Below are 24,308 nucleotides of genomic sequence, written 5' to 3'. Positions count from 1 at the left end.
AGGGAAAACAAAAAGGCTATAAGAAAAATTAACTCTGTAACTCTTACAGGTTCTATATTATCAAAACTTACTCTGGGAAAAACAAAATCACTCTTACGAGGAAAAATACCACTGGGAACTCGGAACTCGGAACTCGGAAACGGGCTTGAGAAAAACGCTAGGATGATGCACTATACGGAGACAGATACAACACACTGGCACAAGACAGGGGGAGACGCAGACTCTTAAGCACACAGGAGTAATGGGAAACAGGTGGAATCATTCATACCACAATCAGACTGGAGCACGAGAGGAAGGGCAAGTGACCTGAAACGAGAGGGAAGTTAGTCTTTCAAAATAAAACAGGAAATGACGAAACAAGACATGAAACGAGACAAAAACCCAACTTAACCTCACCACGGTGTGACAACTTGACAAAATTCTACCCCGAATAATCAATATGGATCAAACAGGTTTCATCTTAACACGTCAGACACATGACAATATTAGAAAATCCCTACAAATTATTAGACATATAAACCTAAATAAAATACAGGCCGTGTTGGTTAGTTTAGACGCCGAAAAGGCCTTTGACTCAGATGGAAATTTCTATTCAATGCCATGGAGAAATTCGGTTTCAATCAAGTAATTATTAATACATTGAAAGCCCTCTACGATAAACCAACAGCTAAACTAAAAACCAACGGGGAGCTCACAGACTCATTTTTGCTGGAGAGTTCCTTAATTTTAATTTTGATCCCTCTCATTGTCTCCGCTCCAGGTACCATCTTGACTGGGACAAAAGTTGTATAAAATATTTGGGAATTCTCCTGCCTTTAGACATATCAAAACTAGAAGAAATTAATTATAGCCCCCTCAAAAAAGAAATTATAGCGGATATCGATAGATGGAATGTAATCCCTTATTTGAATATCAGTTCTCGTATAGATTCTGTTAAAATGAACATTCTACCAAGACTTTTATATCTATTTCACTCAGTACCAATAGAGAAACCAGAATTGTGTTTTACAGAGTGGGACAAAATTCTTTCCAGATTTATATGGGCAGGGAAGAAGCCAAGAATAAAATGAAAAACTTTACAACTACCAAAAGTCACCTATCGGACCCCAACAACCCATGGATAATTGGCTCTATGAAAGCATGGGGTGAAATAACCAAAAAATATCAATTGAGGAGAAGAACTGAAATGTTTAAATGGTTTACATATGATCCAGATTTCGTTCCAAGCACGTATGACACAAGGTTCAAAAGTTGGGCAGAAAATGGACTTACAGCATACTGCACACTCTTAGATCAGGATAAAGTTTTGAGTTTCCAGGATCTAAAGGAAAAATGTGGTCTTCAAAACCAAGATCACTTTAGATATTTACAAATTAGGGATTTTATAAGCAAGAAATTCTCAAAGGATTTTACTTCAGGGAAGGATGAAATTCTTAAAATTTTTCAGAGGACTTATAAAAATGCCACCCTCCAAAAGATAATATCCAAACTATATTCAGCTCTTCAAAATCTTAAACGTGATCATACACTAGAAATAAAGGAAAGATTGGAAGCAGAGGGAGGCCTCACGGTCTCACAAGAGGAATGGGACAGGACTTGCAGACAACAGTGGTCAGTGACAAGCTCCCCCTCTTGGAGGGAACTCAGCTGGAAAAACGTGACTCGATTCTTTCGCTCCCCAGCACAAAAGACCAACTATTCCGATCAGACTGCCTGCTGGAGGTCCTGTGGGAATACTTCAGCAAATCATTTTCACATTTTTTGGAGCTGTCCCTCTGTGGCTCCATTTTGAAGAGAGATTCTTGGGGTCCTGGAGACTGTTTTTTTTAAAGGAAAATGTTTCTAAACTTCAAAGTTATGTACCTATGTGATCTGGATGGACTTGAATACACGATGCGGGACAAATACCTTTTGAGAGAGTTGTTAGTAGGGTGTAAAAAGGCTCTGACCAGAAAATGGCTTAAGAAAGAAAAAACAACAATAAATGAGTGGATTGATGTCATATATAATATATATGTTATGGAGAGAATTACATCGAAATTAAGTAACCAAACTGATATAACTGAAGGGAACTGGTCAAAATGGCTCAGCTATGTGTCAACTGTAAGACCTGATTTCATATTGATCGATATAGATCTTGCTCAAACCCTCTATTAAGATTTTATTTGAATTTTTTTTCCCTATTTTCAAGCAGCATCCTTATATTTCTATGTATGATGTGCTTATATTGATTCTGCCATTTTAATTAGTGCACAATCCTCCCTTCGTCATGTAATGTTATGTTATGTTATGTTTTTGTGCCTAACTGGCACATATGTGTATGTTACCAAGTAAAAACAAATAAAAAGTAAATAAAAAAAGAAAAAGAAAATACACATATGATATGACAATATGCAGATTTTATCTGAGCTTATAAAATCAAAACATTGTAGATTGCTAATTGAGGTTTTTGTACAGTTTTTACTGTTCCTTACCAATTATTTTAAGTGTAAAATTCAAAAGAAAAGGAGATGACAAATATATATTTTTTAAAAACAACCCAAATATGAAATTAATGGCATCAATGTAGATTTCTGTTCATATTATTATAATGTTATCGTGAATGTTTTTGGCCTCTATAGTCTGGTTGTGGAAATCTGACGGCCCTACATTCCACTGCTGCTGCCAGAATGTTGCTCACTCTTGTCCTTTCTTCCAGGCTTCTTCTTCTGGGGAGATGGGTCGCTGGTTGGGGGTTTTATTGGCTGAGACTGGTTCCACCACTGACCCCGCTACCCTGCACTACGACTACATTGATGTGGAGACCACCGCTAATGTCATCCAGCTGGCCAAGCAGTCTTTTTGGTGAGGCTATACAATTTTTTTGTTTGTTTTTCTCACTGTCTAATACCTGGAACAAATGCTGGGTTTTGACTTACTGTACTAACTGTACTGATATAGCACTTTTCTAGTCTAGCTGACCACTCAAAGTGCTTTTACATTACAAACCACATTCGTAGTCTGCAGATTTTATTTATTTTTTTCCCTCTATCACATACAGTACATTCACACATCAGAGGCAACATGGGTTTCAGTGTCTTGCTCAAGAATATTTTAACATGTGGTCCTGGGAACCAAACCACGACCTTCCAATTGGTAGAGCACTACTGTTCCGCCTGAGCTACAGTCGATAAGACCTGGAGAGACCTGGATTTTTAAATAAATTAATCTTAATGTTTATTCTTTAGTTTCACTAGTAAGCGTGCCGTCTCTCCCAACCCTTACCTGGACAACCCCATCAACGGATACGCCTGCCCGACTGGTATGGCACTGCACTACGACGATGTGCCTATAAATGGAACGGTGAGAACACACCTGCCTACTAAAGTTCTGCTAGTAAATTTTATTTAACGTGAGGTCACATTACAAACCAGTAGACCCTCCAGAAAAACGCGGGCATAAATCCTTGATTACGCGGGCTAAAATCCTTGATCTTGCGGGCTAAAATCCTGGATTTTGCGATTGAATATGCAGGGTTTTTTAATGATTTTATGCCGTGAAATTGCGAGAAGTTGCGGAAACTTGTGAATTATGCAAAAAGTTGTGAATTATGCAAAGTTGCAAAATATGCTGCTACTGAATGAAAAAGAGTCGTTTTAAAGACCTCCTATGATAAACAAGCATACTGGAACCAAGTTACTTCATAGAAGGTTTTTTTATTTTAACAACTTGAGCAGTTTCACAATACATACACACGCGCGTGCACACACACACACACACACACACTTCTCGGTCTCATTCTGTTTCATTTATTCTTTATTTGGCCAATTTCAAGCTTGTACGCTACTCACCTCGTTTCTGGTAGCCCTCGCAATGGTTTTGGAGGTTGATGCCTCGGTGAACGTGAGCTGTCTGGCTTTGGCTTTCCTTTCCGCAGCTGCAGAAAGCATTTTCAAATGTTTCGCGCTGGTAAAGTGGCACGTCACAGACGATTTTCTTTTATGCTCCAACACACAGTTGCACGGGGTGCAGAATAGTTTCCCCCCGCCAGTACATCGGGGTACTGGTTTGCCCGGTCTTTGGCAGTAATGTGCGGTAGGTGAGATCGATTAGCTTTTTTCATTTTGTCTCTCGTTAATTTTCGACATTTTTTTGTCTTCCCAACTTTATGCAGAAAAGTGCGGAGATTGTGAAATCAAGCGAATCCTGCATATTTCGCATATTTTGCGCGGAAAATGTGATTATTGCGGTGATATAAAATATTGACCCCCGCATAATCAGCGGTATTTTGCTGATTTTGCAATAAAATCAGCGATCGCAAAATCGCGTTTTTCTGGAGGGCCTAAGTAATGAACCAGTAATGAAACCTTGGCGAAAACCTGATCAGGGAAAATAAGTAAAAACAGGATAAACTTGCTGCTGTCCTCTCATATTGTGATCCAACAACAAAAATTGACTCATTCAGCTGTAACAGTAAGGCGAAAATGCAAATTCTCCTGAATAGTATTAACACTATCACTCCAGCTGAACACCTGAGATTGGACTGGAGTACAAAACACAACAACCAAACATACTAAATCAACTCATACGTTACCACAGTCAAGTTACCAGTGATCACAAAAGACTAATGATATTGTTTGTGATTTGATTTTTTTGGAAAAGCTGTTATTAAGTAGATTGAAGGTAAATATTAATTATGATCGGTACCTTGGTAAATAATCACTGATAAAGTATAATGACCGTTTTCCCGATTTTTTTTTTTTAATACAGCCTAGAAGACAGTGGGTGCAGCAGCCAGAATAAGAGCAGCTGATACAGCAGTCCAAAATAATCTTTTACCTTGTAACGATGGCAAAAACTGATTCTAATGGGCTGACCTGGACAAACTCCCTAAATTCTTAAATTCATCTCTTTCCTGGGATCCCTCTGAGGTGCCATTTATACTAATCTGTTTCTATATCGTTTCTATCGCGGATGCACTGTCCATTTACATTAAAATACTGGAATACGACTTCATAGGTGGAAGGATTCAAAGACGCCGGAGCCCACGTAAGCATTCGCATACGATGCTGATTTTAGCAGTTGTAAACGGTGAGAAACGCGGATCCGCAGTGCTGAGCTCTAGCTACTCGGCTTTTATGATGAGAACCCAGCCACTGCAGCAACGCAAGCCGTATGGAGCGCCGCTTTTGGGTTAGCCCGGGAAGAAGCAGCGCATGGTGGGACAATTTCGTGGACCAAGTTGTTGTCGCCGAAGAATGGCGCGAGAACTTTCGAATGTCCAGAGCCTGATAAATCTGTTAATATAAAGCAGTTGCGCATGCTCCAGATGCAAGGGCGATCATGTGATGTGATGGCTGATTAGTCATGTGACTAGCGAATCAGCCGATCCCCGTTTCAGTGTAAATGTAAATAGTTTGCAAGACGCCGACACGAAGAAATGGTGAAATGAATTAATGTAAACAGAGCCTGAGACAGACAGGATACAGTCTCATCAGGAAAGTGCATTAGTTGTCCTGTCATCAAGGGATACCATGCTGTAGTTGTTCAAAATGTTTCTGAAGAGCTTTGTATTTTTGACACCTAATTCTCCTCCAATGTTGGTCTTTCCTATCTTAGCACCTCCAGCTCAGAGCATTATGTGGTAACATTTTATACTGAAAAGCTTGCAGGTAGATTCGTGATCTCACAACAAACAGGCAGAACTTTTCACATATTTTGTGAATTAAACAGCCCACTAATCGACAGAAAAATTATGATTAATCAGTGTAGCTGTCACTTCAAACAGATCTCCCATAGAATCACTAAAATACTGTTCTTGGTCATCCTTCAGAGAGCCAACCAATCACAGAGCTGAACTCACTCCATTTGCCTCCCAGCAACATGCAACTTGAAAAGTTCTGATAGCTTGAAAAAAACTTTTGTCTTCTTTCAGTTAAACTTTCCCAATCCAGCACAAACTGAATGGAACAATTTAAGAGTTTTGTTTTCTCTAGAAACACTCAGTTTAGTTCAAATTGGTCATTTTTATAATAAAAATAATTTATTGAATACAAGACTCTTTTTGAGGGCTTAGAGGGCCCTGTGTTACAGAATCGTATTTATCAGTTGGAGATCCAGAACAGTGTGTGTGTAAAGACATTGTTTTGTCAAGTGCTGGACCAATTAGGAGAAATGATTCTCCTTTAATGTCATGTACTGCAATAATACTGATGCTACTAACCTTATACTGCATCACCTCACCCCTCTGTTCTCTTAATATTGTTTCCTCCTATTACTTTTCTTTTCTTGGTTTATCTTCTCTTTTCTTGTTTGCATGCTTTCCTGGTCTAAACCAGGAGCCAAAGTTGCTGTACTCCAGTCCCAGCACAGGGGGGTGTCAGCTGAAAGAGGAGGTGCATTATGAGAATGCTGACCTATATGAGATCATGCCTGCTCCCAAACTGGTCAACCACTGTCCTCCCAAGCCTTCCTCCACTTCTGCTTCCTCTTCCACTTCTTCTACTGCTTACTACAAAACTCCTGTTTGTAAAATATCCTCCAAGTTCCTCTCTGCTGACCGTAAACCTAAAGACACCACTCAGGTGACTAACACTATCCTCTCTTATGTTTTTCTCCTTTAGTTCAGTATATTGACAGTGTCTTCTAACTGATGCTAACATTTATATTAGAAGATCTAACAGATAACATTTTTTCTTTTTTAAAATGTAAAAATGAATGTTATTAGCTGCATTAACTTATAGTTTTGGGTCTGCTGGAGAAGCTGGTTTATCAAACTTGTAAACTAAAAAATAACTGCAGCCGCAACGAAGCTCACAAGCTGGAGAACCAAATCAATATGGAGTTAACAGATGATTGTCTGTTGCTTTAACACTGTACATAATCCCATCCACCCCAGGTTCCTGAGAAACCTGGAGCTGATTTGTTTGTGAAACCAAAAAAATTAACTACCGTACTGCACTCTATCCGTACAGGATAATGAAATTGAACTGACTGATTTACATGAGGCAAATGTGTGAGTGAGAGCTGCTTGGCAGAGGGGAGGAGAAAGCTGGTTATTATTCCAGCAGCAGCAGGCTATGACTCACTGGATGAGGTGTTGATGTTGGCCACCCAGTAGCCCATGTCTCTCCCCACCAGCCTATGAAAAGTGTTTCTCTGCTGCTGTAGTTTGTAATTAAATTATTACCATGACCGGGCCTGAAATGACTCCCATGTCCTGGATTTGGAAATCTTTTCAGTCAGGATTGTTTTAGACAGTGCTGATACTGAATTGATTATATACATGTTGTTACTTGTTATATACATACATACATGTATGTATGTACATATAGATATGTGTGTGTGTATATATATATATATATATATATATATATATATATACATACATATATCTATAATGCATGTATATCTGGACAACGTGTGTCTGGGTTTGTGTGGTTTTCCCACACATTGTCTTTCCTTCCTCCTCTTTACAACCACGGTTGGCTGCAAGTGTCATTTTTATTTTTACAGCCTGGCTGTAAGTGCCACCCTGCCTCCACAACCATATAAGCCACCTCATAGTTTTGAATGGAGCTCCACCTCCTCCCCACCACCGCTTTGATGCATGGGCTGTGGGTGGCACAGCCAACGGGTGTTAACATCGCCTCTAAGACCACAAAGTGCAGCTCACTATAAGAAGTACATTTTTATCCTTCAAGGTGTACAGCAGACCGCAGCTATATGAACACAAAATAGGATGAATATGTGAAAATCTTTGAAAGAATTAATTAATGCTTTAATTACATATTATAGCTCCATAAATTAATATGGAAATATAAGTACAAAATAAAAATTTATATAAAGTATTTTCATTTATGTATCATAATCTTTTATAATTTTCATAATTTATATGATATATGTACTCAATTATTAGCTTCCTCTTTTTGACCTTCACTTTAACATGAGAAGACTACTTTACCTATCTCTTATTTCACCTTAACTCATTGGCTGCCAGCCATTTTCAGTTCAGAGCCACCCATACTGCCAAGTGTTTTTCAGTATTTTGACTGATTTTTCAAGACCCACAGAAAAGTGTGTCTTATTACTATGTACACACCGAAATTACCAAAAGAAAGAGTAGACTCTCTTCTTTGATCAGGAAAAAAAGTTTGTTTCTACCATTTTCAGTCTTTTAGTAATAGACAGTAGAACATAGGTTGGTTTCACCAAAATCAGCTGTTTGACCCAAGAAACGGAGAAAACATGCTTTTTCTTTTTTTGTGCAAAGTGGCACTGCTGCCACCTAGCGGGTAATTTTGCCAGTATATTCTCTGTTTAGTGTTTACAAGCCTAAGATTTAGTGACGAACTCCGCTAGATTGTCCCCCAGCCCGCTCCGTTAAAAAACGCAATTGACGTCTATAGACGTCTTTGGCAGTGAACGTTTTTTTTAAATTGACGTCTATAGACGTCAATGGCACCGAAAGAGTTAAGTGACATCACATCAAAATATTGATCAGGATACATTCGAGGTTCAGAATTCAATTCAATTCAATTCAAAAGTACTTTATTTATCCCAGAGGGAAATTAAATGTTGATGTAGCTCAATTAAATCAAGGAGTTATTATAGATGCTGATGGCTGTGGGCAGGAAAGATTTCCTGTAGCGGTCTGTTTTGCATCCAAACTGAAGAAGCCTTTGACTGAAGAGACTCTGTTTTCCGATAACAGTCTCATGGAGAGGATGTTCAGGGTTGTCCATAATTCTCTTGATTTTATGCAAAATCCTTCTTTGCATTATTGTCTCCAGAGGTTCCACAGTCGTCTCCAGAACAGAACCAGCCTTCCTTATCAGGTTGTTGAGTCTTTTTAGGTCCCTGGTTCTGATGCTGCTGCCCCAACAGATGACGCAAGAGGAAATGACGCTCTCAACAACAGACTTGTAGAATATCTGCAACATCTTGTTGCAAACCTTGAAGGACCTTAGCTTCCTCAAGAAGTACAGTCTGCTCTGTCCTTTCTTGTAGATTGCTTCACTGTTTTGTCTCCAGTCCAGTCTGTTTGTCCACATGAACACCAAGGTATTTATATTCCTCAACCACCTCCACTTCTTCTCCCATGATGGAAACAGGGTTCGATCTGACCCTGTTTCTCCTGAAATCTACAATCATCTCCTTTGTTTTGTTAACATTCAAGATGAGATGATTGTTCCCACACCATGCCACAAAGCGGTCCACCAGCTCTCTGTACTCAGCTTCTTGTCCATCTCTGATACACCCGACAACTGCAGAGTCATCTGAATATTTCTGTAGATGACAGGAGTCTGACTTGTACTGGAAGTCTGAAGTGTACAGAGTGAAAAGGAATGGTGAGAGTACAGTCCCCTGTGGTGCTCCTGTGCTGCTGATCACCTGGTTAGACACACAATTCTTCAGTATGACAAACTGTGGTCTGTTTGTCAGGTAGTCATTAATCCAGGTGATTGTTGAGGCCTCCACCTGAGTCTTCTGGAGTTTCAGACGAAGCAGATCAGGCTGGATTGTGTTAAATGCACTGGAGAAATCAAAGAACATGATCCTCACAGTGCTGCCTGCTTTGTCCAGATGACAGTGGGTTTGTTGAAGCAGGTGTATGATAGCGTCTTCAACTCCAACTCCATGGCGATAAGCAAACTGCAGGGGGTCCTGATATGTGCTGGTTTGCTTACACAGGTGGGTCAACAGGAGTCTCTCCAGGACCTTCATGATGTGGGATGTCAGGGCAACAGGTCTGTAGTCATTGATGTCTGAAGGGTGAGTTTTCTTTGGTACCGGAACCAGACAGGATGTCTTCCACAACAGTGGTACCTTCTCTTGGGTCAAGCTAAGGTTGAAAAGGTGTTGCAGAATCCCACAGAGCTGCTCTGCACAGGCCTTCAGGACTCGGGGGCTGACACCATCTGGACCTGCAGCCTTGTTCCGGTTCAGTCTCTCCAACTGCCTCTTCACCTGACTTCTAGAAACAGAAAAGTGGGAGGGGGAGGCAAAGGGGACAGCAGCATCTCCTGATTGGGTTGAAGACAAACTAGTGGAAGCAGAAGAATCCATGACTGAGGTGGAGGTGGAGATGTTACAGGAAAGCTGTGGGTCAGAGGAGGGTGGGATGTCTCTTTGGCTGGGAACAGGAGGGGAGGATGATGAGCTTGTTCCTGAACTGAACCTGTTGAAGAATGTATTCAGCTCATTTGCTCTGTCCAGACTTCCATCCATCCGATCCTCCCTCTGCTTGAGGCCTGTGATCTTCTTCATTCCTGACCACACATCTCTGATATTGTTCCTCTGCAGTTTACTCTCAAGCTTCTTTCTATACACCTCCTTGCTCTCTCTGATCTTGACTTTGAGCTGCTTCTGTATACTCCTCAGTAACTCCCTGTCTCGCTCCCTAAAGGCTCTTTTTTTTTTTGTTCAATAGTTCCTTTAGCTCACTGGTGATCCAGGGTTTGTTATTAGGGAAGCATCTCACTGTTCTGGTGGGGATGGTGTTGTCCACACAGAAATTTATATAGTCAGTCACACACTCAGTCATGGCATTAATGTCCTCTCCATGTGGCTTACAAAGAGAAATCCAATCAGTTGCATCAAAACAACCCTGTAAGGCTTCTTCAGCTTCATGTGACCACTTTCTAACAGTCCTTTTTGTGACAGGTAGTCTCTGGACAAGGGGTTTATATGGTGAACAGAGAAAAACAAGGTTGTGATCTGATTTACCCAGGGGAGGTCTTGATTTGGAAATGAATGAATCCTTGACATTTGTGTAAAACAAATCCAATGTCTTGTTTTCTCTGGTAGAGCAGCTGACAAACTGTTGAAAAGTTGGCAGTGTAGCAGAGAGTGAGGCATGATTAAAATCACCAGATATTGCCACAAAAGAATTGGGGTGTTGTGTCTGTATCTTAGCAACAACGGAACTGATGACATCACATGCAGTGTCGGCAACAGCTGAGGGTGGAATGTAAACAGCCACCAAAACAACACTGGTGAACTCTCTTGGCAAATAATATGGACGAAAACTTAATGCCAATAGTTCAATGTCAGGACTGCAGAGACGACTCTTCACAGTAACATGTCCTGGGTGACACCATCTGTTGTTGACAAGCACTGCCAATCCACCCCCTTTCCTTTTCCTGCTACTCTTTAAATCTCGATCTGCTCGTACAGTCAGGAAGCCCGGCAGAGAGACGCTGGAGTCGGGGATATGATCCTGCAGCCATGTCTCAGTAAAACACATAATGCTACATTCCCGATATTCTTGCTGAGTCCTTGTCAAGGCTAGAAGTTCATCCAACTTGTTAGCTAACGATCTTACATTTCCCATGATGACGGATGGCAGAGATGGTTTGAACTTCTTCTTTCTTTCTCTCCTCTTTGCTCCTGCTCTGCATCCACGACGCCTCCTTTTCAATTCCAGTGGGATTTCTGGCTTCAGTTGTCAAATTATTTCTGCTTTTCCAATGTTAATCAGCTGCTCCCTGTTGTAAACCACCCTGTTGCTGTGGTTATGCATCATAACAAAAGAGCAAAATATACAAAATTATTGGGAAAAATCAATCCAGCTGCACAGCATCCAAGGCAGGAAGGAACAGTTGTCCAAAAAATGCAATTTCTTCCAAGAAAAAACAGGAATGAAATTTAGAAAAAATAAAAAATCTCAATGTGAGGTACAGAGCTACTCCAACGAGCTGCCACCCTCAGCGGCGCATTCTAGAAAGAGGTTTTAGAAAAAAAAAATTCTAGAAAAGAAAGTAAATTATTTTTTTAAGTAACTTCCAATGTTATTAATATAATAACAGTTTCTCACATAGATACAGTGTAGTGAATATAATTTTTAATACATTAGCTGTACATTTGGCTAAAATATAAACAGAAGGTTCAAGGTTCAAATGGTTATTTGTTTCTGATGCATGCCATGAAAGATGTTGCTCTTGCCACGACTGCACGAAGAATTTGCAAACCCACTCAGCTCCAGAAAAGCTTGTTTTGGTTTTATTGCTCAACATGAATATTAAAAAGCTCAGAATTAACCTGTACCAAATGGCATAGACACAACACTTCAACCGTCAGATCTACACACTTGTATTATCAATGGCTAAAATACCTAAAGTTGTTTGTTTTCCTTTTCCCCAAAAAGACTCATCAGACACATTTTGCACTGAACTCTCACTGGTTGCAAGATTAGTTTATTTTAGTTATGATACTACTGGAAAAAAATTAAAACAATTCTTGGAAAAGCAGAATGCATAATTGTGCTAGTCGCTGACTGATGTGTTTTAAAATGCATACCTCTGCATTGAGACTAATAAGTGGATGCAAGGTCCTGATTAAAAGACACTTATCATGCTCAAACTGGCTGAACAACAATTTCCAATGCAGATGAAATAGGTTTCCAGCACTGACAGCATGTTTTTTATTAGCTGGTCATGCTCGACACAGCTAATTGTCACATGATCAAATTGTCACATCAGCATTGAGTCATAAATAATTATACTGGGGTTGAGATTCCCGTCACCTGCTGCAGTCATCATCTTAAACAGTAGTTGTCGCTACTAAGAAACTGACAGCACTTCCCACAGCAATATACACCAATCATTCAAGCACAAAAATAACTACACAAGTTTAACTTCTCTGGTTTACTTTTAGGCCGTATTTGATGTTATTATCACTAATTGTACCTTCTTGGGTTTTGATGGGTCATACAGATGCTTGTAGAGACAAACCTGGTCACACACTCTTTTCTACAGCACTTGTATGTATTTCCATGTACCGTGACAGTGACTGTAAACTTTGCTCCACACATGAATTACTTGACACTGATTTATTCAGCATTATGTTTCAGGAGAAAATCAAGTCTTGTTTTCCCAGGGTCGACGTTTCCAAATAAATGACTGTTTCATCTTTTAAATTTCCAGCATCTAATCAGAGGAATCTTTTAGTGGAGAGCGATTTGTGTAGTTTTAAACTGTTCTGTGATATTGGAACAGTTATCTAAAAAGGCTCACTCTTTCTTTTTCTGCCTCAAAAAGCTAAAGGGAAAGAAGGGAACAACAACCAACGGTGTGACATCAAAGCAGAAAGCGGTGCCAAAGAGTCAGTCCAAGAAGAATGGAGTAAGTGGGACAAATGGGACAGCATCTGTGAAACGCAACAACTCCAGTAAGTGGTGGTATCAGACTCCCACTGTAAAAAACGAGACAGAGAAGGAAAAGCTTGTGTAGTGTGATTTCTTTTTTTAAAGCAGGTTTGGACTATCTGTACCATTGTAACGTTTGACATTGGTTTAGTTTTTCCACTCAGGTCTGTGCTGTGAGTGAGCAGCAGACAGTGTGTCTGGCTTCCCAGTCCCAGCCTCTGCTGATTGCCCTCTAGAAAAACTCTGCTCCACAGCAATTTGGAAAATGTAAGATGTCTAAATTACAGCTGGTTTAAGTAGGGGGAGTAAATAACTCAAACTTAAAACCTATCCCACGCTTAAGAGGATCCAAGTGATGCACTCAGGCCAGATTTGAGTCTGCTGCCTACATTGATGGAGGACAGCGACACATTCATTTTCATAGTAGTATTCCTCTGCTCAGTGTGTAAATGAGAAGGCTGAAACTGCTTCTGTAGCTTGTTATTCCTCCAAATGTCAATGGAAATAGCAAAAGTGTCATATTGGATTGGAGTTGTAGGATTCAATCCCAGCAGTTTAATCGAACAATCTTTTCAATTAAATTTAATTCAGTTTTATTTATACAGAGCCAAATCACAACAATGTCATCTCAAGGCACTTCAAGGCTACAGTCCCACTGAAGCCAATTAAAATCCAATACATTGTAACACAATCATAATCCAATAAAAATAAATTCCAAATTGGTCTGACTCTTACAGAGCCAGTAAAAAAATTGCCTAGCAAAAGAAGCTGTCTAGCTTTATAAACATAGTGCATCCACAAAGACTACCATGTTGGATGTAACTATCACTGTGTTTTCCAAGAATGGAAAAGATAGTCCTGGTAATTAATTTCTGTTCAAGGCTGTGGCTGTGAGGTCAGTGGGTTTCTGGGCAGTTCATCTCCCATGGTGCTCCAATTCTCCATTTTCCTACACATTTATGGATCTCAACCTTCACTGTCAAATGTCTTCATCTTCTTGTCTGCAGCTTTTTTACACCCTTTGTCTTTGTTGTGCAGATGCGGAGCAGTGTAAGTACGGCAAGAACCGCGTGGAGGCTGATGCCAAGCGACTGCAGTCCAAAGAGGAAGAGCTGATGAAGAAGAAGCAGGAGATCAGGATCAATCTAAACCAGCTGAAGAACGAGAGGAGAGACTTGCGCACAGCTGTGGAGGCTGCTACTGGTAAGACATGCCAAAGTGTTTGGTATGAAGAGTCCTGTCTAAAAACTGAAAGCAGGAGAGTGAAGTGTCTACTTTAGGAAAAAACCCTCTAATTTCTTCACTCGGCATCTTGCCTGATAAAAGTTTTTTGAAGTGATCTCTTCTCTCATCAGGCAAGCGCTCACAGGCATCGCTGTCAGAGCGACTGAAGAGAGTAGAGGATGAGTGCAAGCAGAAGGAGGAGGAGCGCGTGAACCTGGAGCTGGAGCTGACAGAAGTGAAGGAGAGCCTGAAAAAAGCCCTAAGCGGAGGGGTCACCTTGGGCCTCACCATCGAACCGAAAGCTGGCTCCTCCAGTCTCCAGGTCAGAACTTCTGCTTCATTTGTTTGCTATCCTTCTTTCACCGCAGTTTGGAAATTAGCTCACTAGCAAGCTACCACATTAGCAGGCTGATTATTATTTTTTCCCTGTCCCTTTGGTTTGTGTTTTTAGTCACCTGCAATGCTTCGACGAACACAGGAGTCTTCTCCCTTCTCCAGCTGCGACACCAGTGACACTGAGTCCTGCTCCCTGCCAGTCAACAGCGCATCGCTGCTCCGCCGGCAGCAGGGCAGCCAGAAGCCCTCACCTGTCCGGGGACACGTCCTCAGGAAGGCTAAGGTCAGAGCTCATGCTGGTCCCACCTCTGCCTTCATTACTCCATGTTCACTACAGCATGTGACCAAAACTATGTGGTGCACTCATTTATTTATGCACCAACCCAACTCATTCAAGAAAGAGGTTTCAAATCCAGCATCTTAGGCGCATTCCCACCGTATGAACCTTTTGCAGTTCCTATAACCTTTTCAGGAATAGGGCTGTTTTTTCCCGCATTCGGACATACAGGAACTAGGGACCACGGCCCTCAGTTCCTATAACCCTTTTAGCTCCTTTTCCAAGGCTGGGTCTTTTCTGGGTTCTATAGGAATACATATGATGTAGGTGTTTGGTGGTTGGTAGCTTCGCCCCTTGTCAGATTTCCGCTTCTTCATGTTCCTAATCTGCTCAACGTAAACAGTAGAATAACAGCTGAAATGTTTACTCATACGACACAGACACAACCGGTGCGTTGTCTTCGGAAATTATTACGCCTTTTTTTTTCTTTTCTTTCTTTTCTTTCTTTCTTCTGTTTTCTTTCTTTTTGTAAAAGCATTCAACTAAAAAACCTCATGGGGCCAAGTCCAGTGAGGATTTAAGGTGATTTACAGTGAAAGCTTCTAGCACCTCTACCAATAGGTTAAACTTACACGTCGTCTCCTTTGTCTGCGGCGCTCTGCTCTCCTTCCTTCCTTCATGAAACATCTTCCAGCCTCGATGTTAGACGCCCAATGTGATCGTCCATGATTAATATTACCATCATGCAGACCATGAACACAGTGGCCTCCCCGCTCTCCATATTAGCTTCTTGGTGGTGTTTTTTTCTTCTCTCCTTACTTTTATCGGTTTTTGTTTTGTTTTGTTTTGTTGTTGAGTGTGGCGCTAAAGTAACACATCACTGTCGCAGACGGTTGCGTCGCATCAGTCCCTATCAAGGTCCTATCAAGGTCCCGACTCGAATGCGGCTTTTGTGATGAACAGGGGAGCAGACTGCAAGATTCATCACAGTTTACACATTGTTATTTGTGCTGAGCGAGGGGAAGTCAGTTTAAGCCAGCCAGTGAAGTTAAAAAAGATCTGACTCACCAGCAGTTTTTTTTTACCACCAGGCAGATACGTTGTTCTGTCTACTGTGTTCTACTTGACTGTAGCTTTAGTTGTTCTAGGATGCATTTGGATTCTGAATGATGCTCCTGCAGGTGAAGATACAGACCAGAAACCTACCCTTGTTGACTCTTTATCAACAATAACAAAATCTTTACTTGTAGGTTTAATGTTAGGGTTCTCATACTTTTGGTCACATACTCTGCATTGTATATCTGTTAGTACTGCAAACTTTGTATATATATATATATATTGCGGTCCTGAGGCAAGACCCCCTTACCCTACCTGCCTCACTGCCTGTAAGTCACTTTGGATAAAAGCATCTGCCAAATGCATAAACATAAACATATATATATACGAAAATCAGCAGGGTTCAGGCTGAGCAGTGCAGAGGCAAAATTCAGACTTGACAGGTGGCAGAGGCTACACACCAATCAGCCATAACATTATGACCACTTGCCTTGGACTGAGTAGGTCTTTCTTCTTTAATATTTTAAAGATAAGGTTTTGTTGATGGATTCAACATGTAGTCCATTACAAGTTCCTCTTTAATGCAAAAACCTGCATCACATCAGCTGATGCAGCACATCAAACACAAACACATGCAAACCATTTCATAGCATGTAAACTAACCGAGTCTGCGTTTGTCTTGCAGGAATGGGAGCAGAAGACAGGCACATAAACCACTCCAGTCCCCACATCAGCTTCGTTTTCACTCCTTTTTCTCTGTTAAAGACATTGTGTATATATTTATTTAAAACTGTTCATAGAGTCAGAAGGTGCTGACAAGGACACAAATATAGTATTAGCGTGAGCTGGGTTTCATATACTGTAAGTATCACAACATACAGACATAGCAACATTGTTAAACTTCTATGCTGTCGAGCATGCTTAGTGTGCTAAGTTGTGCAACTTGTGTTGTCTGCTGTCATTTCTCATTAAGCAATCATCTTTCTTTTTTTCTCTCTCTCAAAATCTGTTCCAGCAGTTTGAGTCTAAAAGAAAAAAAAAATTAAAACCAAGTATTTATTTGTAAATGTTTAAAGGAAATACTGACTCCCCCTTATTTATGTTGATGTATTTAAAGTATTTTTCTAGAATTTGTGGCTATCCACACAAACCAGGTTCTTACAGTTCTGTCAGTTGTTATTCAATGATATACATCTTTTAGGGTCACAGTAACTGTTACACACACCAGCTGAACAAGAATATGGCTTCCCTTATGGGTATTTAAAGATTACTTAACATCATTAGGATTACAATAAAAACACATGAAAAGCACAAGGTTGAGCTGTGGCTGAAAGACGTGTTGGCAGGAGGTACATGGTTGTTGGATCTGTTGCTGTATAGCTCAACTGGTTAAACAGATTATATGTCTGTATGTATGGAGACTTGAGGTTCAAGTCCTGGCCACTCCCTCTGTCCCCTGTCTATCCAGTCAAATAATGTCCACTTGTGCTTGCAAAACCTTTAAAAGGAGGAAGTGGACATGGTTTGTCCAAGTCTTTGTTGCTTTTAGTGCTGAATGCTTTTTCTGATAAATTACGCAGGTAAAGCCACCAAAGATCAGGACTTGTAAGCAAGTTTTAAGCTCACCGAACACAAGAGGAAAGTGAAGCTTTGTAGGGGGAACGGGTGATCTAATACAGAGGCAGAATGTCTGTATAAGTGGTAGTTTGGTTTTATATCTTGTTGATATATAAGACTAAATTCGATAATAGACTGCCCTGCCCAACATTGCTGTCCACAACTAATCTGGGAAGTCAGGTGATAAATGTCTAGCTAACTAGTCCTTTTCTTACATTAAACACAGTTCAGCTTTATTGTCATTGTATAATGCATGAAGCATGTACAGTGTATAGTGTCATTTCAGTCATTAAAGTGGTCTAGGCAGAATTTGACCTCTGGCTGTACACTGAACACTTTATCTCTAAATGCTTTATGTTTCATAACAAAGCATTTGTTTAAAAATATTTTATTTGCAGCAGACAGCTTTTAACGGTTAACAGCTTTTTAGTGTCAAAACAAAACATAAATGAGAACAGTCGGAAATCAAAAAGTCATCGCTGTTCCTCCAGATCTTTTCTCATTCCCTCAGCTTTGTGACTCCTGCTTACTTCAGCCTCAAACAGACTGTGGTTCCTTGGTGTTGGAAACTGGTGTTGGAATTACACAGCCATACAAGCAACATTTGAGTTTTTGGTCCTTTTAATTGTCAAAGGGTTCGTCAACTCACTTGAAGAGTGAGCACTCCTCAGCTAAAGTTGTGATAATTTTCTGTATGAAATCAATAATGCTGAACAGAAGTCAGCTGTAAAGACAAAAATAATTATTTCACTTAAGAAATAAGAGTTGCTTTTTCAAATTCCCCAAGTAAACAAGCAATACAGAAAAAAAAAAAACACACAAGCAAAAATGTAAAATAAAATACTTTTTCAATGAACACATAAGCAGAATTTGCTTTGAACTTTTCTCCTCAAATTGCAAAATTTATGATCTATTTACCAGAAAGTGACTGACATAAATGAGATGGATGCAGCTGTACAGGCAATTAATAAAGAAACAGCTGACACTTCTTTTCCTGTAGGGACTGACCAACTGACTGGCTTGAGCAAAACAACACAACTCAGAAATTAAAAGGTCATCACTTTCGGTGTCAGAATTGTTATTAATTTATATATTCTACTTAGGTCAGCCTCAAACAATCTGAGTCAGCTGTGACATTTACAGACATGCGAAACAAATTTCATGTTGTGGTCCTTACATTTTCTGACAGCATAATTTTTGAGTGGTCAAAACGTTTTTTCAACGTACTTGAAAAGTGAGCACTGCTCAGCTTTGGACAAAACTAAACTGATAAATGTCTGATATAGTACAAATGGGATCTAGAAGAATTGTTAGCTATAAACTTTATTTGTCTAGAACTGCAAAATCAGTATTAAAACGATCAATTTAAGCAAGTGAATATAATTCACATGTCCACTTTAGTTGTTGCTGTGCAGAACTACTAAGTGCAGCTTCAGCCATGCTGTTACAACATACCCAGCTAACTGAGGGATTGTGCTTCTTTGAATATGCTGTTGATGTCCTGATGGATGGCTGCTGCAGCGGGGTGCGTGTTAGAGCTTCATGCAGGTCAGGCTCAGGCGAGGCGGCCCTCACATTAGTGTAGATCCTGTGATCATGCCACTTGTCTACTGTAGCCTTGTGATCTGTGTGTGTGTGTGTGCACCCTAATGTCTTCAAGGCACATTCCAAACCCCTTTGACAGTACACTGACTGAAATAGAGGCACTTGCTGTAAACTCCAATTGCTGTGTGTTCTGTTATACCAAAAACTGTGACTTCTTTTTTCAAACTGCTACATTTATTCACACACACACACACACACACACACACACACACACACACACACACACATACACTGATCAATGTCAGATTTTCATGGTGCTTTTTTTGTGACTTTTGACTCCACTGTCTTAGCTTTGCTGCTTTATAGATACTGCATGAGTATAGACGGTGTTTTGTTTTTTTTAGACTGCTGACCGTCGTATTAGCATACACATGGTTTTGTGCTACATAAAGCACAATAGCACCCTCTGCTCCACAGTCATGTATATAGTTTCTGTCTCCTCCCTGTTGTCAGACTGATATCCCACAAGTCTGAACCACAGCTGAACCGCAGTTAGCATGTAAACATGAAGACTGGACCGAGCAGGGACGTCTGTCTGCAAGTGTTAAGTTTTAAGAGAGCAGGTTGTGTTGCAGTGAACCTGCTGGGCATTGTGAGAGGGGATGGAGGAACTGGGAAAGTACATATTCATGCGTCATTGTGTGTTTTTGCACCTTATAAGTTCTCTTGTTTGTTGTATATCTCAGACAGTCTCCACATTGGTGACAGACATGCTTGTTTATAAGTGAATAAACCTTTTCTCTATCAGCAGTGAATGTATGCTTTATTTGTGAAATATAATCAAGAGCATCAGAAGCTCTGCCACTGCAATATACTTACTGGTGAAGTTCTAAAAATTTCTAGTGACCAGTAAGTTCAGGGAACCTGAGCAACATCAACATCACCATTTTCACACCCGTATCAAGATTTTTCAAAATAAACACAAATCAAATTATACATCTACTGTATGTTTATTTAATTTTATCACACGTTGGCCACATTAGGGTTTTAATTCAATATGTAAAACTAGAAAAGATTTTTTCAAAGCAGCCACTTATTGCTTTGATAATAGATATGTACAGTCTTTGCTTTCCCTTAACCAGATTCATGAGGTAAATTGCAGAATGCTTTTAAGTTAACAGATGTTTGTGACCCATCAGATGTGTTGTGCAGAGGTGCTTTTACTGTTTACTGTTTCTGGTTGAGATCATGTTTTACAGTTTTTCTCAAGTCATCCTCGACACTTGCAAAACAGCAATTGCATTTTTCAAAACAATTTGTGCAAATAGCAAAACCCCATGGGTTACCTGCAAAAGCCAGTCTCTTGCTCAAAATCCTTAGTTCATTTCCCAGAAATAAATATCTGTCGATGAACATGTCAGTGTTATCAGAATGACAAGTCCTTGTGTCATTCTGTACAGATAAGACAGTCAAATTGCTTAGTCATGTAGTCAATTTTATCTGTGTACTCTGGAGGGATGTTCTGATGTAAACTATGGCTAAAGTTTTGATGACAATTATTGTAAATTGTAGTTGTGGGAGATTGATTGCAAGAGACTGGACAAGATTCACAATTACGCTTTAACTGTTGGTACTGTAATTTGTTGACAAACCATGTCGTTGGAATACAGAAAGGAAAAGACCACTGCATAGCACAAAGAAAAAAACAAAAGTTGAATTGTGAACATAGCACAATCTCCTTCGGGACAACATGTACATGCAGTGCTGTAAGAATCACAGTGCAGTCTTCCTACACCTCCTGACGTTCCTGTGTATTGCTTCCCAACTCCTCCACCATGCAGCCTCACTCCTCTTCCTCTTCTTCTTCTTCTTCTTCTTCTGTCTAGCTGTTGACCCCATCCAATTCCTCGTCCTTCCATTGTCAGACAGTGTAACATTGTGTTGTGCTCCGGTTATATACAGTATATACTTGCCAGTTGATGGTTCATGAGATGCACCTTTGAGCTATTTCAGAAAACTGGTTGATCATTGGTTGATCTAATCTTCACACATTTCCCTTTGTTAGAGAAAGGCAAGATTCACCTGGGAGCAATTTACTTCAGGACAGATTTAGAAAAAAAGTCTAATTTAAGTGTATAGAAATATACTTGACATATTATGACAACTTGTTCAACAATTTTACATGTAAAGACTAATCCAATGGACAAATGCCTAAATGTTGTGTGTGTGTGTGTGTGGGGGGGGTGATACTATTCAATAGAGACCCATTATAATACATTTGGATTAACATGACATAAGCAACTGATAATGTAGGAAACAGCAGAGAATTGTTCATAATCATTTGCATGGATGTACCAAAGCATTTCCAACTTGTTCAAAGAAATGAGAAACTGCTTTTTTGATGTGCAAAAGGGACACTGTCACGCCCAGGGACTCGTTTTTAGTTTTCATGTTTTAGGTTATGTTTTTGTGTTCAGTCCATGTTTAGTTTAGTCATGTCTTAGTTTCCCTGCACTCTGTTTATTAGTTCACTCACTTCACTTGTGTTTTTTCCCTCAGCTGCACTCACTCTCCAATCACTCTCACTCCCTATTTAGTTTCCTGCCTCCCCTGTCAGTTTGCCGGATCTTTGCTTTACACTGCCCTGTTTGCCATCCATGCTACGATACCTGTTTGTTCCATGTTCCTCGTCATTTCCCCAAGTTAAGTATTTATTTTTTTTATTCATGCCAAGTCTTTTTTTTGCCTTTTCTAATTTAAGTCTCTTGAATCCAGCGTTGCTGCGCTTTTTGTTTGCACTTTGTTTTGTTGTTAATAAATCAACCTTTATTTTTGAAAGTCTGCATCCGTGTCCTCCCTAACACCACACCCTGACAGACACAATGATGTGAAGATTGAACAAGTAGTTTTGAGAATTTCAATTCTGATCTGAGAAATGTACCAAAGCGACTGAGAAACTGTGATAAAAATCCTTCTCCACAGCACTGACAAAAAACTTTATGACACAAATCTGTGTGAAACTATTTTTAAAATTATACTGTAGACTGAACAACGCAAGTCTCAAATGTCTCCTGTAAATCCTTTACTAATAATTTCTTGATCCCTCTCCCTGGAGTCAGACTGAAAAAGACACAAGCCACTTCTTAAGACTATTATTTCCTCACCAATCATTTTCAATGGGCAAGAAAAATCACAGTAACAAGCTGCAGATGTTAGATGATAGCTAGCATTATCTAAGCTCAGGATTGCTCATCTGTTTTCTTATATAAGTACACAAAACTTGTTCAAATATGGACATTGTACTTTAGAATGTATATAAATTAACTCAGCATGACCAAACCATATTCCCATGTAATAAACCAAAATATGGCAAATTACATTACTGTCTCTGGATACTGAAAAAATATTACATTCTGGGTTCATTAAAGACATATTTAGCTACATTAGGAGTCTTATCAAATATTTTGGGGCAATATACAATATAATATACAGTGCAAAACCAGAACAGAGGTTACTGTGAAAAGAAAAAATATTTCTTAATACATTAATGCCACCTGCCGATAGCCACACCTGTTACAGTGTTTGCTGCTCGGAAGCAGGTGACTGCTCGGTCTGCACTTCGGTTTGCACGGTCACAGCCCGCAGTGATACGAAGGGAGAGAAAATAGCGCCAAGCGATTGTGAGGTCTGACTGTGCAAGAGCACAAAGATTTTGTGATGCAAATGTATTACTCTTTTGAACACATATTGTTTTGAGAAGCAAAACGCTTTATTTTTGCAACCCCAGCCAACTAGCCGGACTGCCTTTGTCAACGCCAAAATGAGGCCGGAACTCGGCTCACAGGATGCAGCAGGGGATAAGTCAAATTTCATAAATGATATTGCTAATATGGGATGTCATACAGCTTCATGTCAAAAGAGGCGAACTATCCCTTTAAGCTTGACCTAGTGAACTCTCGCGATAACTCACGCGAGACAACGAGCCCGGCTAGGCTTTCCCGCTATTACTTTGCCGCGGCTCAATAAACTTTAACAAAACTGATACGAAAAACACATAAATCATCACACAGTTCGTCACTTACAGAACTTATACGAAGCTTAAAGCCTGATTTATGGTCGTCTACGGAAGGCTCTCCGTCGACGGAGAGCCTCCCGGAGACACTCCCGGAGACGCTCTCCGTCGCTTGCGTGCGTCGGCCAAAATTCGCAGAGACCGCAAGGGTTGTGGGTTAGGGTTCAATTCATATATACCAATTCTAAGTAGGTTCCATGCATAAACCTCTTTAAATGACCTTGTATGAGAAAAAAACACAGGAATAGCCATCTTTTGCGGAGTTAAAACGAAATTCAGATTTTTGCTTATAAACACCAATTCCTTCAGTCAAAACAAGTTCAAACTCCTTTGTCCTTAATATATATCCATTCTAAGTAGGTTCCATGCATAAACCTCTTTAAATGACCTTGTATGAGAAAGAAAAACAGGAATAGCCTTACTTATGCGGAATTAAGACGAAATTCGGATTTTTGCTTATAAACAACAATTCCTTCAGTCAAAACAAGTTCAAACTCCTATGTCCTTCATATATATCCATTCTAAGAAGGTTCCATGCATAAACCTCTTTAAATGACCTTGTTTGAGAAAGAAAAACAGGAATAGCCTTACATTTGCGAGTTAAAGCCAAATTGGTATTTTTGCTATAAAATGAATTCCTTCAGTCAAAACAAGTTCAAACTAATTTGTCCTTCATATATATCAATTCTAAGTAGGTTCCATGCATAACCCTCTTTAAATGACCTTGTATGAGAAAGAAAAACAGGAATAGCCTTACTTTTGAGGAATTAAGACGAAATTGGGATTTTTGCTTATAAACACCAATTCCTTCAGTCAAAACAAGTTCAAACTCCTATGTCCTTCATATATATCCATTCTAAGAAGGTTCAATGCATAAACCTCTTTAAATGACCTTGTTTGAGAAAGAAAACCAGGAATAGTCTTTCTTTTGCGAGTTAAAGCCAAATTGGTATTTTTGCTATAAAGTGAATTCCTTCCGTCAAAACAAGTTCAAACTAATTTGTCCTTCGTATATATCAATTCTAAGTAGGTTCCATGCATAAACCTCTTTAAAT

The 24,308-nt window shown here is 39.8% G+C and overlaps 1 protein-coding gene across 5 annotated transcripts in view; it reads left to right on the top strand.

Moving 5' to 3' along the window:
• The window catches only part of afap1 (actin filament associated protein 1), a 231,440-nt gene extending 209,421 nt beyond the window's left edge, over positions 1-22,019 (top strand). For 4 of the 5 annotated variants that reach the window (XM_075450688.1, XM_075450685.1, XM_075450687.1 and 1 more), the window contains exons 11-18: positions 2,699-2,844; positions 3,228-3,342; positions 6,318-6,563; positions 13,020-13,149; positions 14,165-14,329; positions 14,482-14,672; positions 14,802-14,969; positions 16,705-22,019. In XM_075450688.1, coding sequence (XP_075306803.1) covers positions 2,699-2,844; positions 3,228-3,342; positions 6,318-6,563; positions 13,020-13,149; positions 14,165-14,329; positions 14,482-14,672; positions 14,802-14,969; positions 16,705-16,731 — 1,188 coding nt within the window. In that variant the 3' untranslated portion in view covers positions 16,732-22,019. The remainder of the gene's footprint in view (positions 1-2,698; positions 2,845-3,227; positions 3,343-6,317; positions 6,564-13,019; positions 13,150-14,164; positions 14,330-14,481; positions 14,673-14,801; positions 14,970-16,704) is intronic. The other variant, XM_075450689.1, reaches the window with a different exon arrangement.
• Positions 22,020-24,308: the final 2,289 nt, after the last annotated feature.

This window comes from Odontesthes bonariensis, chromosome 19 (assembly GCF_027942865.1).
Source record: "Odontesthes bonariensis isolate fOdoBon6 chromosome 19, fOdoBon6.hap1, whole genome shotgun sequence".
Classification (NCBI taxonomy): domain Eukaryota; kingdom Metazoa; phylum Chordata; class Actinopteri; order Atheriniformes; family Atherinopsidae; genus Odontesthes; species Odontesthes bonariensis.
The sequence above is the reverse complement of the archived record's forward strand: the minus strand, read 5'-3'. Positions and strand labels throughout refer to the sequence as shown.